The following is a 14065-nucleotide window of genomic DNA, read 5'->3' on the forward strand; positions in this document are numbered from 1 at the left end:
AAATGTATCAACCCATGGAGGTCTGAATTTGGAGTCACACTCAAAATTAAAGTGGACAACCACACTACAGGCTGATCCAACTTTGATGTAATGTCCTTAAAACAAGTCAAAATGAGGCTCAGTAGTGTGTGTGGCCTCCACGTGCCTGTATGACCTCCCTACAACGCCTGGGCACGCTCCTGATGAGGTGGGGGATGGTCTCCTGAGGGATCTCCTCCGATGTCCCAGATGTGCTCAATTGGATTCAGGTCTGGGGAATGGGCGGGCCAGTCCATAGCATCAATGCCTTCCTCTTGCAGGAACTGCTGACACACTCCAGCCACATGAGGTCTAGCATTGTCTTGCATTAGGAGGAACCCAGGGCCAACCGCACCAGCATATGGTCTCACAAGGGGTCTGAGGATCTCATCTCGGTACCTAATGGCAGTCAGGCTACCTCTGGCGAGCACATGGAGGGCTGTGAGGCCCCCTAAAGAAATGCCACCCCACACCATGACTGACCCACCACCAAACCGGTCATGCTGAAGAATGTTGCAGGCAGCAGAACGTTCTCCACGGCGTCTCCAGACTCTGTCACGTCTGTCATGTGCTCAGTGTGAACCTGCTTTCATCTGTGAAGAGCACAGGGCGCCAGTGGCGAATTTGCCAATCTTGGTGTTCTCTGGCAAATGCCAAACGTCCTGCACGGTGTTGGGCTGTAAGCACAACCCCCACCTGTGGACGTCGGGCCCTCATACCACCCTCATGGAGTCTGTTTCTGACCGTTTGAGCAGACACATGCACATTTGTGGCCTGCTGGAGGTCATTTTGCAGGGCTCTGGCAGTGCTCCTCCTGCTCCTGCTTGCACAAAGGCGGAGGTAGCGGTCCTGCTGCTGGGTTGTTGCCCTCCTCCGGCCTCCTCCACATCTCCTGATGTACTGGCCTGTCTCCTGGTAGTGCCTTCATGCTCTGGACACTACGCTGACAGACACAGCAAACCTTCTTGCCACAGCTCGCATTGATGTGCCATCCTGGATGAGCTGCACTACCTGAGCCACTTGTGTGGGTTGTAGACTCCGTCTCATGCTACCACTAGAGTGAAATCACCGCCAGCATTCAAAAGTGACCAAAACATCAGCCAGGAAGCATAGGAACTGAGAAGTGGTCTGTGGTCACCACCTGCAGAACCACTCCTTTATTGGGGGTGTCTCGCTAAATGCCTATAATTTCCACCTGTTGTCTTTTCCATTTGCACAACAGCATGTGAAATGTATTGTCAATCAGTGTTGCTTCCTAAGTGGACAGTTTGATTTCACAGAAGTGTGATTGACTTGGAGTTACATTGTGTTGTTTAAGTGTTCCCTTTATTTTTTTGAGCAGTGTATATTTAATACCCAAATTCCCATCAAAATACCAGAACCATTATTCGTCTGCACCCAGCAACATGTTTTATGTGTTATAATTCAGTTAATACCTGATGGATTTTTTTTTACTCAAAACATTGAGTATCTTCATCTATTGTTCAAATTGTTGCATTTATTATATATATAAAAATATATATTTTTTATTGTTCTTAATTTTTGGGGTGATTGTTGCTACATTCAGGTCGATGACGGGCAGAATGTCAGGTGTCACTCTACACTCCATGACCAAAAGTATGTGGACAACTGCTCATCAAATATATTCCAAAAACATTTTATAACTCGGTGTTCCCGCTCTGTGAACTTGTGTGGCCTACCACTTCCCGAATGAGCCGTTGTTGCTCCTAGACTATTCCACTTACAGTTGACTTACAGTTGACCGGGGCAGCTCTAACAGGACAGAAATTTGGCTAACTGACTTGTTGGCAATGTGGCATCCTATGACGGTGCCACGTTGAAAGTCACTGAGCTCGTAGGGGTGGAGTCCCGTAGGCCAGGGAAACCAGAATGTCACCACACCTCTCAGTGAGATATAGGGAGGCTTGCTGTTTCTGTGTCCCAAATTCCCAATAAAAAGCGCCCAAATCATTTTTACCCCTTTTTCTCCTCAATTTCATTGTTTCCAATTGGTAGTTACAGTCTTGTCTCATCACTGCAACTCCCGTATGGACTTAGGAGAGGTGAAGCTTGAGAGCTGTGCGCCCTCCGAAATATGACCCTGCCAAGCCACACTGCTTCTTAACACAAACCCTCCCCTAACCTGGACGACGCTGGGCCAATTGTGAGACACCTCATAGATCTAACGGTCACGGCCGGCTGTGACACAGCCTGGGATCGAACCCGGGTCTGTAATGACGCAGCTAGCAGGCCTACTTGTGACCCACAGTGAGAGGATGCAGGAACACACATACACACAAACACACGAGACACAAAGTGACAATAAGATTCTGCAACACTATATTTATACACAAAATCAAAGCAGTATCAAAATGATGTAGAAGGTAGTTTTGGGGTGAAGCCCTCTGCATAGCATTCACACAGTACAAAGTCTGAGCAGAAAGTGATTCTTAACATTGTAACAGCCAGGATAAGAACTACAACTGAAAAGACTAGAAAGACTACAAACCCCTAGAGAACAGCATCAGGCTGAAATGGCCTCTGGCTGCATTCCATTATGAAACATGGCTGCCTTGTCTCTGCCCTTAAACACTTGTACACTGGGCATATCAGCTCTCCACAAGTGCATAGGGGATAGAGGGAAGTGGTTAAGGACTTTGGATGAAAGCCAGCGAGATGGGTGACTGAGGCCAAGTGAACTGTACTCAACTATTCACCTTGTACTGTGGGAAAGTGGTTCATGAATGGGGCGTGACTTCATATGTCTCTGAATGGGACGTGGCCGGGGCATGACTTCATATGTCTCTGAATGGGACGTGGCCGGGGCATGACTTCATATGTCTCTGAATGGGACGTGGCAGGGGGGGGGAGACTTCATAGGTCTCTGAATGAGACGTAGCCGGGGGGACGACGACGACGACGACTTCATATGTCTCTGAATGGGACGTGGCCGGGCCGTGACGTCACAGACCTCGATGTGTAAGTGTGCGTTTACATTCCCACAAGCCATTTCAATAACACACATGGTTTGTTAATCTATCACTAACTGATACAGGGAAGTCTGTTTGGATTTAGTCATTTGGAAAAACCATGGACTCATACGTTCTTCTCCTCTCTTCTCATAATCTCTTGGTTGTTTTAAAAGGTGAACGTAGCAGAGTGGTTGATTAGGTAAAACCATGGACTCATACGTTCTTCTCCTCTCTTCTCATAATCTCTTGGTTGTTTTAAAAGGTGAACGTAGCAGAGTGGTTGATTAGGTAAAACCATGGACTCATACGTTCTTCTCCTCTCTTCTCATAATCTCTTGGTTGTTTTAAAAGGTGAACGTAGCAGAGTGGTTGATTTGGAAAAACCATGGACTCATACGTTCTTCTCCTCTCTTCTCATAATCTCTTGGTTGTTTTAAAAGGTGAACGTAGCAGAGTGGTTGATTAGGTAAAAACATTGGACTCATACGTTCTTCTCCTCTCTTCTCATAATCTCTTGGTTGTTTTAAAAGGTGAACGTAGCAGAGTGGTTGATTAGGTAAAAACATTGGACTCATATGTTCTTCTCCTCTCTTCTCATAATCTCTTGGTTGTTTTAAAAGGTGAACGTAGCAGAGTGGTTGATTAGGTAAAACCATGGACTCATACGTTCTTCTCCTCTCTTCTCATAATCTCTTGGTTGTTTTAAAAGGTGAACGTAGCAGAGTGGTTGATTAGGTAAAACCATGGACTCATACGTTCTTCTCCTCTCTTCTCATAATCTCTTGGTTGTTTTAAAAGGTGAACGTAGCAGAGTGGTTGATTAGGTAAAACCATGGACTCATACGTTCTTCTCCTCTCTTCTCATAATCTCTTGGTTGTTTTAAAAGGTGAACGTAGCAGAGTGGTTGATTAGGTAAAACCATGGACTCATACGTTCTTCTCCTCTCTTCTCATAATCTCTTGGTTGTTTTAAAAGGTGAACGTAGCAGAGTGGTTGATTAGGTAAAACCATGGACTCATACGTTCTTCTCCTCTCTTCTCATAATCTCTTGGTTGTTTTAAAAGGTGAACGTAGCAGAGTGGTTGATTAGGTAAAAACATTGGACTCATACGTTCTTCTCCTCTCTTCTCATAATCTCTTGGTTGTTTTAAAAGGTGAACGTAGCAGAGTGGTTGATTAGGTAAAAACATTGGACTCATACGTTCTTCTCCTCTCTTCTCATAATCTCTTGGTTGTTTTAAAAGGTGAACGTAGCAGAGTGGTTGATTAGGTAAAAACATTGGACTCATACGTTCTTCTCCTCTCTTCTCATAATCTCTTGGTTGTTTTAAAAGGTGAACGTAGCAGAGTGGTTGATTAGGTAAAACCATGGACTCATACGTTCTTCTCCTCTCTTCTCATAATCTCTTGGTTGTTTTAAAAGGTGAACGTAGCAGAGTGGTTGATTAGGTAAAAACATTGGACTCATACGTTCTTCTCCTCTCTTCTCATAATCTCTTGGTTGTTTTAAAAGGTGAACGTAGCAGAGTGGTTGATTAGGTAAAAACCATGGACTCATACGTTCTTCTCCTCTCTTCTCATAATCTCTTGGTTGTTTTAAAAGGTGAACGTAGCAGAGTGGTTGATTAGGTAAAAACATGGACTCATACGTTCTTCTCCTCTCTTCTCATAATCTCTTGGTTGTTTTAAAAGGTGAACGTAGCAGAGTGGTTGATTAGGTAAAACCATGGACTCATACGTTCTTCTCCTCTCTTCTCATAATCTCTTGGTTGTTTTAAAAGGTGAACGTAGCAGAGTGGTTGATTAGGTAAAAACATTGGACTCATACGTTCTTCTCCTCTCTTCTCATAATCTCTTGGTTGTTTTAAAAGGTGAACGTAGCAGAGTGGTTGATTAGGTAAAAACATTGGACTCATACGTTCTTCTCCTCTCTTCTCATAATCTCTTGGTTGTTTTAAAAGGTGAACGTAGCAGAGTGGTTGATTAGGTAAAACCATGGACTCATACGTTCTTCTCCTCTCTTCTCATAATCTCTTGGTTGTTTTAAAAGGTGAACGTAGCAGAGTGGTTGATTAGGTAAAACCATGGACTCATACGTTCTTCTCCTCTCTTCTCATAATCTCTTGGTTGTTTTAAAAGGTGAACGTAGCAGAGTGGTTGATTAGGTAAAACCATGGACTCATACGTTCTTCTCCTCTCTTCTCATAATCTCTTGGTTGTTTTAAAAGGTGAACGTAGCAGAGTGGTTGATTAGGTAAAACCATGGACTCATACGTTCTTCTCCTCTCTTCTCATAATCTCTTGGTTGTTTTAAAAGGTGAACGTAGCAGAGTGGTTGATTAGGTAAAACCATGGACTCATATGTTCTTCTCCTCTCTTCTCATAATCTCTTGGTTGTTTTAAAAGGTGAACGTAGCAGAGTGGTTGATTAGGTAAAAACATTGGACTCATACGTTCTTCTCCTCTCTTCTCATAATCTCTTGGTTGTTTTAAAAGGTGAACGTAGCAGAGTGGTTGATTAGGTAAAAACATTGGACTCATACGTTCTTCTCCTCTCTTCTCATAATCTCTTGGTTGTTTTAAAAGGTGAACGTAGCAGAGTGGTTGATTAGGTAAAAACCATGGACTCATACGTTCTTCTCCTCTCTTCTCATAATCTCTTGGTTGTTTTAAAAGGTGAACGTAGCAGAGTGGTTGATTAGGTAAAAACATTGGACTCATACGTTCTTCTCCTCTCTTCTCATAATCTCTTGGTTGTTTTAAAAGGTGAACGTAGCAGAGTGGTTGATTAGGTAAAAACATTGGACTCATACGTTCTTCTCCTCTCTTCTCATAATCTCTTGGTTGTTTTAAAAGGTGAACGTAGCAGAGTGGTTGATTAGGTAAAAACCATGGACTCATACGTTCTTCTCCTCTCTTCTCATAATCTCTTGGTTGTTTTAAAAGGTGAACGTAGCAGAGTGGTTGATTAGGTAAAAACCATGGACTCATACGTTCTTCTCCTCTCTTCTCATAATCTCTTGGTTGTTTTAAAAGGTGAACGTAGCAGAGTGGTTGATTAGGTAAAAACATTGGACTCATACGTTCTTCTCCTCTCTTCTCATAATCTCTTGGTTGTTTTAAAAGGTGAACGTAGCAGAGTGGTTGATTAGGTAAAAACCATGGACTCATACGTTCTTCTCCTCTCTTCTCATAATCTCTTGGTTGTTTTAAAAGGTGAACGTAGCAGAGTGGTTGATTAGGTAAAAACATTGGACTCATACGTTCTTCTCCTCTCTTCTCATAATCTCTTGGTTGTTTTAAAAGGTGAACGTAGCAGAGTGGTTGATTAGGTAAAAACATTGGCTAATCAAAATAAATGCTTTTTAAAAACATTAAAACTGGTCATGAAAAATAAACTTCTATGCTTTAAGAAAATCCATGCACTCCCCAGTGAGTCGATAACCCTTATTGCTTCTGTTTTACAACACGTGTATGAGTGGGTGTTTCCCTGTGTGTGTGTGTATATATGTCTCATAGGGCAGGTCTCTGTGTGTCTGGGACCGTGTGATTGGCTGAGGGCTGTAATTTCTTCCTCCTCTTCATCAGAAGGGGATTGGAGGACTCCTCAATGGTCTTGATTTTGACTTGCTCATAGTCCACTCTCATGGTCGCTAAGGCGCTATTCATCTCCTCCTGAGACACACACAGACAGGAAGTTCATCAGACAACGTTCTGTAAAAACATCCCACTGACGTCTAGGTAGGAAGACATATTTAATTAAAAAATTTCTTTACCAAGACACCGGCGGCCCCAAAAACTGCATCCCACTAGGCTTGACTTGGACCCCCCCTCACTGGGCTTGGACTTCCCCCTCACTGGGCTTGGCTTGGCTTGGACCCCCCCCCCCCCCCCCCACCACTGGGCTTGGACACCCCCCCACCACATCTATAAGAACGCTAAAGCTTTGTCGGGGATTCAACGCCTCGACGTTTACATCACAGGGAAGATAACTTTATTTTGATGGGTGTTATTTTTTTGGTGGAATTGAAAAAAAAGAAGTTATAATTTAATACAATTGAAATGTTTACAAATTAAAAGCTCTGAAATGAAACTAACTTCCTGAAAATGAACATTATATTATATTAATTTATATTATGTTAATTTATATTATGTTAATTTATATTATGTCTGATCTCACAATGTAAAGTATTTTTAGATAGGTGTCATCTAGAACCTGTTGATTTTTAAACCTAGGGTGTCCTGCTATTGAATTGTGCAACAGAATGTGACAACAGTAATTAATGAGGTCTAGACACAGGTGAGTGCAGGTGACACAGGTGAGTGCAGGTAGGCCGAGACAAAGCACATTTTTTTTGTAGTTGCAGCCTTGTCCCAATAGTTTATGTTAATGTATTCATATATGCAAATACACCCTGTGTATTTATGCAAATGAGGTACTTAGAAATTGTATTTATTTTCACACAAAATATAGAAAGATACCTGATACCATCAGAACATGTAAATATGAGAGCATTAAAATACACTGCTCCAAAAAATGAAGGGAACACTAAAATAACACATCCTAGATCTGAATGAATGAAATATTCTTATTCAATACTTTTTCCCCTTTACATAGTTGAATGTGTTGACAACAAAATCACACAAAAATTATCAATGGAAATCAAATGTATCAACTCATGGAGGTCTGAATTTGGAGTCACACTCAAAATTAAAGTGGAAAACCACACTACAGGCTGATCCAACTTTGATGTAATGTCCTTAAAACAAGTCAAAATGAGGCTCAGTAGTGTGTGTGGCCTCCACGTGCCTGTATGACCTCCCTACAATGCCTGGGCACGCTCCTGATGAGGTGGGGGATGGTCTCCTGAGGGATCTCCTCCGATGTCCCAGATGTGCTCAATTGGATTCAGGTCTGGGGAATGGGCGGGCCAGTCCATAGCATCAATGCCTTCCTCTTGCAGGAACTGCTGACACACTCCAGCCACATGAGGTCTAGCATTGTCTTGCATTAGGAGGAACCCAGGGCCAACCGCACCAGCATATGGTCTCACAAGGGGTCTGAGGATCTCATCTCGGTACCTAATGGCAGTCAGGCTACCTCTGGCGAGCACATGGAGGGCTGTGAGGCCCCCTAAAGAAATGCCACCCCACACCATGACTGACCCACCACCAAACCGGTCATGCTGAAGAATGTTGCAGGCAGCAGAACGTTCTCCACGGCGTCTCCAGACTCTGTCACGTCTGTCATGTGCTCAGTGTGAACCTGCTTTCATCTGTGAAGAGCACAGGGCGCCAGTGGCGAATTTGCCAATCTTGGTGTTCTCTGGCAAATGCCAAACGTCCTGCACGGTGTTGGGCTGTAAGCACAACCCCCACCTGTGGACGTCGGGCCCTCATACCACCCTCATGGAGTCTGTTTCTGACCGTTTGAGCAGACACATGCACATTTGTGGCCTGCTGGAGGTCATTTTGCAGGGCTCTGGCAGTGCTCCTCCTGCTCCTGCTTGCACAAAGGCGGAGGTAGCGGTCCTGCTGCTGGGTTGTTGCCCTCCTCCGGCCTCCTCCACATCTCCTGATGTACTGGCCTGTCTCCTGGTAGTGCCTTCATGCTCTGGACACTACGCTGACAGACACAGCAAACCTTCTTGCCACAGCTCGCATTGATGTGCCATCCTGGATGAGCTGCACTACCTGAGCCACTTGTGTGGGTTGTAGACTCCGTCTCATGCTACCACTAGAGTGAAATCACCGCCAGCATTCAAAAGTGACCAAAACATCAGCCAGGAAGCATAGGAACTGAGAAGTGGTCTGTGGTCACCACCTGCAGAACCACTCCTTTATTGGGGGTGTCTCGCTAAATGCCTATAATTTCCACCTGTTGTCTTTTCCATTTGCACAACAGCATGTGAAATGTATTGTCAATCAGTGTTGCTTCCTAAGTGGACAGTTTGATTTCACAGAAGTGTGATTGACTTGGAGTTACATTGTGTTGTTTAAGTGTTCCCTTTATTTTTTTGAGCAGTGTATATTTAATACCCAAATTCCCATCAAAATACCAGAACCATTATTCGTCTGCACCCAGCAACATGTTTTATGTGTTATAATTCAGTTAATACCTGATGGATTTTTTTTTACTCAAAACATTGAGTATCTTCATCTATTGTTCAAATTGTTGCATTTATTATATATATAAAAATATATATTTTTATTGTTCTTAATTTTTGGGGTGATTGTTGCTACATTCAGGTCGATGACGGGCAGAATGTCAGGTGTCACTCTACACTCCATGACCAAAAGTATGTGGACAACTGCTCATCAAATATATTCCAAAACATTTTATAACTCGGTGTTCCCGCTCTGTGAACTTGTGTGGCCTACCACTTCCCGAATGAGCCGTTGTTGCTCCTAGACTATTCCACTTACAGTTGACTTACAGTTGACCGGGGCAGCTCTAACAGGACAGAAATTTGGCTAACTGACTTGTTGGCAATGTGGCATCCTATGACGGTGCCACGTTGAAAGTCACTGAGCTCGTAGGGGTGGAGTCCCGTAGGCCAGGGAAACCAGAATGTCACCACACCTCTCAGTGAGATATAGGGAGGCTTGCTGTTTCTGTGTCCCAAATTCCCAATAAAAAGCGCCCAAATCATTTTTACCCCTTTTTCTCCTCAATTTCATTGTTTCCAATTGGTAGTTACAGTCTTGTCTCATCACTGCAACTCCCGTATGGACTTAGGAGAGGTGAAGCTTGAGAGCTGTGCGCCCTCCGAAATATGACCCTGCCAAGCCACACTGCTTCTTAACACAAACCCTCCCCTAACCTGGACGACGCTGGGCCAATTGTGAGACACCTCATAGATCTAACGGTCACGGCCGGCTGTGACACAGCCTGGGATCGAACCCGGGTCTGTAATGACGCAGCTAGCAGGCCTACTTGTGACCCACAGTGAGAGGATGCAGGAACACACATACACACAAACACACGAGACACAAAGTGACAATAAGATTCTGCAACACTATATTTATACACAAAATCAAAGCAGTATCAAAATGATGTAGAAGGTAGTTTTGGGGTGAAGCCCTCTGCATAGCATTCACACAGTACAAAGTCTGAGCAGAAAGTGATTCTTAACATTGTAACAGCCAGGATAAGAACTACAACTGAAAAGACTAGAAAGACTACAAACCCCTAGAGAACAGCATCAGGCTGAAATGGCCTCTGGCTGCATTCCATTATGAAACATGGCTGCCTTGTCTCTGCCCTTAAACACTTGTACACTGGGCATATCAGCTCTCCACAAGTGCATAGGGGATAGAGGGAAGTGGTTAAGGACTTTGGATGAAAGCCAGCGAGATGGGTGACTGAGGCCAAGTGAACTGTACTCAACTATTCACCTTGTACTGTGGGAAAGTGGTTCATGAATGGGGCGTGACTTCATATGTCTCTGAATGGGACGTGGCCGGGGCATGACTTCATATGTCTCTGAATGGGACGTGGCCGGGGCATGACTTCATATGTCTCTGAATGGGACGTGGCAGGGGGGGGAGACTTCATAGGTCTCTGAATGAGACGTAGCCGGGGGGACGACGACGACGACGACTTCATATGTCTCTGAATGGGACGTGGCCGGGCCGTGACGTCACAGACCTCGATGTGTAAGTGTGCGTTTACATTCCCACAAGCCATTTCAATAACACACATGGTTTGTTAATCTATCACTAACTGATACAGGGAAGTCTGTTTGGATTTAGTCATTTGGAAAAACCATGGACTCATACGTTCTTCTCCTCTCTTCTCATAATCTCTTGGTTGTTTTAAAAGGTGAACGTAGCAGAGTGGTTGATTAGGGAAAAACCATGGACTCATACGTTCTTCTCCTCTCTTCTCATAATCTCTTGGTTGTTTTAAAAGGTGAACGTAGCAGAGTGGTTGATTAGGTAAAACCATGGACTCATACGTTCTTCTCCTCTCTTCTCATAATCTCTTGGTTGTTTTAAAAGGTGAACGTAGCAGAGTGGTTGATTAGGTAAAACCATGGACTCATACGTTCTTCTCCTCTCTTCTCATAATCTCTTGGTTGTTTTAAAAGGTGAACGTAGCAGAGTGGTTGATTAGGTAAAACCATGGACTCATACGTTCTTCTCCTCTCTTCTCATAATCTCTTGGTTGTTTTAAAAGGTGAACGTAGCAGAGTGGTTGATTAGGTAAAACCATGGACTCATACGTTCTTCTCCTCTCTTCTCATAATCTCTTGGTTGTTTTAAAAGGTGAACGTAGCAGAGTGGTTGATTAGGTAAAACCATGGACTCATACGTTCTTCTCCTCTCTTCTCATAATCTCTTGGTTGTTTTAAAAGGTGAACGTAGCAGAGTGGTTGATTAGGTAAAACCATGGACTCATACGTTCTTCTCCTCTCTTCTCATAATCTCTTGGTTGTTTTAAAAGGTGAACGTAGCAGAGTGGTTGATTAGGTAAAAACCATGGACTCATACGTTCTTCTCCTCTCTTCTCATAATCTCTTGGTTGTTTTAAAAGGTGAACGTAGCAGAGTGGTTGATTAGGTAAAAACCATGGACTCATACGTTCTTCTCCTCTCTTCTCATAATCTCTTGGTTGTTTTAAAAGGTGAACGTAGCAGAGTGGTTGATTAGGTAAAAACCATGGACTCATACGTTCTTCTCCTCTCTTCTCATAATCTCTTGGTTGTTTTAAAAGGTGAACGTAGCAGAGTGGTTGATTAGGTAAAAACATTGGACTCATACGTTCTTCTCCTCTCTTCTCATAATCTCTTGGTTGTTTTAAAAGGTGAACGTAGCAGAGTGGTTGATTAGGTAAAACCATGGACTCATACGTTCTTCTCCTCTCTTCTCATAATCTCTTGGTTGTTTTAAAAGGTGAACGTAGCAGAGTGGTTGATTAGGTAAAAACATTGGACTCATACGTTCTTCTCCTCTCTTCTCATAATCTCTTGGTTGTTTTAAAAGGTGAACGTAGCAGAGTGGTTGATTAGGTAAAAACCATGGACTCATATGTTCTTCTCCTCTCTTCTCATAATCTCTTGGTTGTTTTAAAAGGTGAACGTAGCAGAGTGGTTGATTAGGTAAAAACCATGGACTCATATGTTCTTCTCCTCTCTTCTCATAATCTCTTGGTTGTTTTAAAAGGTGAACGTAGCAGAGTGGTTGATTAGGTAAAAACATTGGACTCATACGTTCTTCTCCTCTCTTCTCATAATCTCTTGGTTGTTTTAAAAGGTGAACGTAGCAGAGTGGTTGATTAGGTAAAACCATGGACTCATACGTTCTTCTCCTCTCTTCTCATAATCTCTTGGTTGTTTTAAAAGGTGAACGTAGCAGAGTGGTTGATTAGGTAAAAACATTGGACTCATACGTTCTTCTCCTCTCTTCTCATAATCTCTTGGTTGTTTTAAAAGGTGAACGTAGCAGAGTGGTTGATTAGGTAAAAACATTGGACTCATACGTTCTTCTCCTCTCTTCTCATAATCTCTTGGTTGTTTTAAAAGGTGAACGTAGCAGAGTGGTTGATTAGGTAAAAACCATGGACTCATACGTTCTTCTCCTCTCTTCTCATAATCTCTTGGTTGTTTTAAAAGGTGAACGTAGCAGAGTGGTTGATTAGGTAAAAACATTGGACTCATACGTTCTTCTCCTCTCTTCTCATAATCTCTTGGTTGTTTTAAAAGGTGAACGTAGCAGAGTGGTTGATTAGGTAAAAACATTGGACTCATACGTTCTTCTCCTCTCTTCTCATAATCTCTTGGTTGTTTTAAAAGGTGAACGTAGCAGAGTGGTTGATTAGGTAAAAACATTGGACTCATACGTTCTTCTCCTCTCTTCTCATAATCTCTTGGTTGTTTTAAAAGGTGAACGTAGCAGAGTGGTTGATTAGGTAAAAACCATGGACTCATACGTTCTTCTCCTCTCTTCTCATAATCTCTTGGTTGTTTTAAAAGGTGAACGTAGCAGAGTGGTTGATTAGGTAAAAACATTGGACTCATACGTTCTTCTCCTCTCTTCTCATAATCTCTTGGTTGTTTTAAAAGGTGAACGTAGCAGAGTGGTTGATTAGGTAAAAACCATGGACTCATATGTTCTTCTCCTCTCTTCTCATAATCTCTTGGTTGTTTTAAAAGGTGAACGTAGCAGAGTGGTTGATTAGGTAAAAACATTGGACTCATACGTTCTTCTCCTCTCTTCTCATAATCTCTTGGTTGTTTTAAAAGGTGAACGTAGCAGAGTGGTTGATTAGGTAAAAACATTGGACTCATACGTTCTTCTCCTCTCTTCTCATAATCTCTTGGTTGTTTTAAAAGGTGAACGTAGCAGAGTGGTTGATTAGGTAAAAACATTGGACTCATACGTTCTTCTCCTCTCTTCTCATAATCTCTTGGTTGTTTTAAAAGGTGAACGTAGCAGAGTGGTTGAAGGTAAAAACATTGACTAATCAAAATAAATGCTTTTTAAAAACATTAAAACTGGTCATGAAAAATAAACTTCTATGCTTTAAGAAAATCCATGCACTCCCCAGTGAGTCGATAACCCTTATTGCTTCTGTTTTACAACACGTGTATGAGTGGGTGTTTCCCTGTGTGTGTGTGTATATATGTCTCATAGGGCAGGTCTCTGTGTGTTTGGGACCGTGTGATTGGCTGAGGGCTGTAATTTCTTCCTCCTCTTCATCAGAAGGGGATTGGAGGACTCCTCAATGGTCTTGATTTTGACTTGCTCATAGTCCACTCTCATGGTCGCTAAGGCGCTATTCATCTCCTCCTGAGACACACACAGACAGGAAGTTCATCAGACAACGTTCTGTAAAAACATCCCACTGACGTCTAGGTAGGAAGACATATTTAATTAAAAAATTTCTTTACCAAGACACCGGCGGCCCCAAAAACTGCATCCCACTAGGCTTGACTTGGACCCCCCCTCACTGGGCTTGGACTTCCCCCTCACTGGGCTTGGCTTGGACCCCCCCCCCCCCCCCACCACTGGGCTTGGACTCCCCCCCCCCACCACTGGACTTGGACTCCCCCCCCCCCCCCCACCACTG

The 14065-nt window shown here is 43.2% G+C and overlaps 2 protein-coding genes across 6 annotated transcripts in view; both read right to left on the reverse strand.

Moving 5' to 3' along the window:
- Window positions 1-2335: 2335 nt before the first annotated feature.
- On the reverse strand, window positions 2336-13411 carry LOC116374250 (rab11 family-interacting protein 3-like). Of its 4 annotated transcripts, none has more exons than XM_031825860.1 (2): window positions 13310-13411; window positions 2336-6278 (listed from the first exon to the last, which is right to left on the reverse strand). In XM_031825860.1, exons 1-2 carry the CDS (start codon window positions 13371-13373, stop codon window positions 5302-5304), a joined length of 1041 nt encoding a protein of 346 aa, XP_031681720.1. In that variant the 5' UTR covers window positions 13374-13411; the 3' UTR covers window positions 2336-5301. The 4 variants fall into 4 exon arrangements, with proteins under 4 accessions (XP_031681720.1, XP_031681718.1, XP_031681717.1 ...); XM_031825858.1 differs by having other exon boundaries at window positions 13040-13398; XM_031825857.1 differs by having other exon boundaries at window positions 12860-13398.
- The window catches only part of LOC109882374 (MAP kinase-activated protein kinase 2), a 37883-nt gene continuing 33807 nt past the window's right edge, over window positions 9990-14065 (reverse strand). The window contains exon 10 of one of the 2 annotated variants that reach the window (XM_031825862.1): window positions 9990-13785. In XM_031825862.1, coding sequence (XP_031681722.1) covers window positions 13624-13785 — 162 coding nt within the window. In that variant the 3' untranslated portion in view covers window positions 9990-13623. The remainder of the gene's footprint in view (window positions 13786-14065) is intronic. The other variant, XM_031825861.1, reaches the window with a different exon arrangement.

This window comes from Oncorhynchus kisutch, linkage group LG5 (genome assembly GCF_002021735.2).
Source record: "Oncorhynchus kisutch isolate 150728-3 linkage group LG5, Okis_V2, whole genome shotgun sequence".
NCBI classification, from domain to species: Eukaryota; Metazoa; Chordata; class Actinopteri; order Salmoniformes; family Salmonidae; genus Oncorhynchus; species Oncorhynchus kisutch.

Excerpts from the sequence above, each read along its gene's own strand:
- LOC116374250 (XM_031825857.1), bottom strand. The coding sequence starts at position 13,373 with ATGAGTCCAATGTTTTTACCTAATCAACCACTCTGCTACGTTCACCTT. Across the intron at positions 6,279-12,859 it reads CCTTTTAAAACAACCAAGAG|ATTATGAGAAGAGAGGAGAA; the intron begins ATTATGAGAAGA and ends AACAACCAAGAG.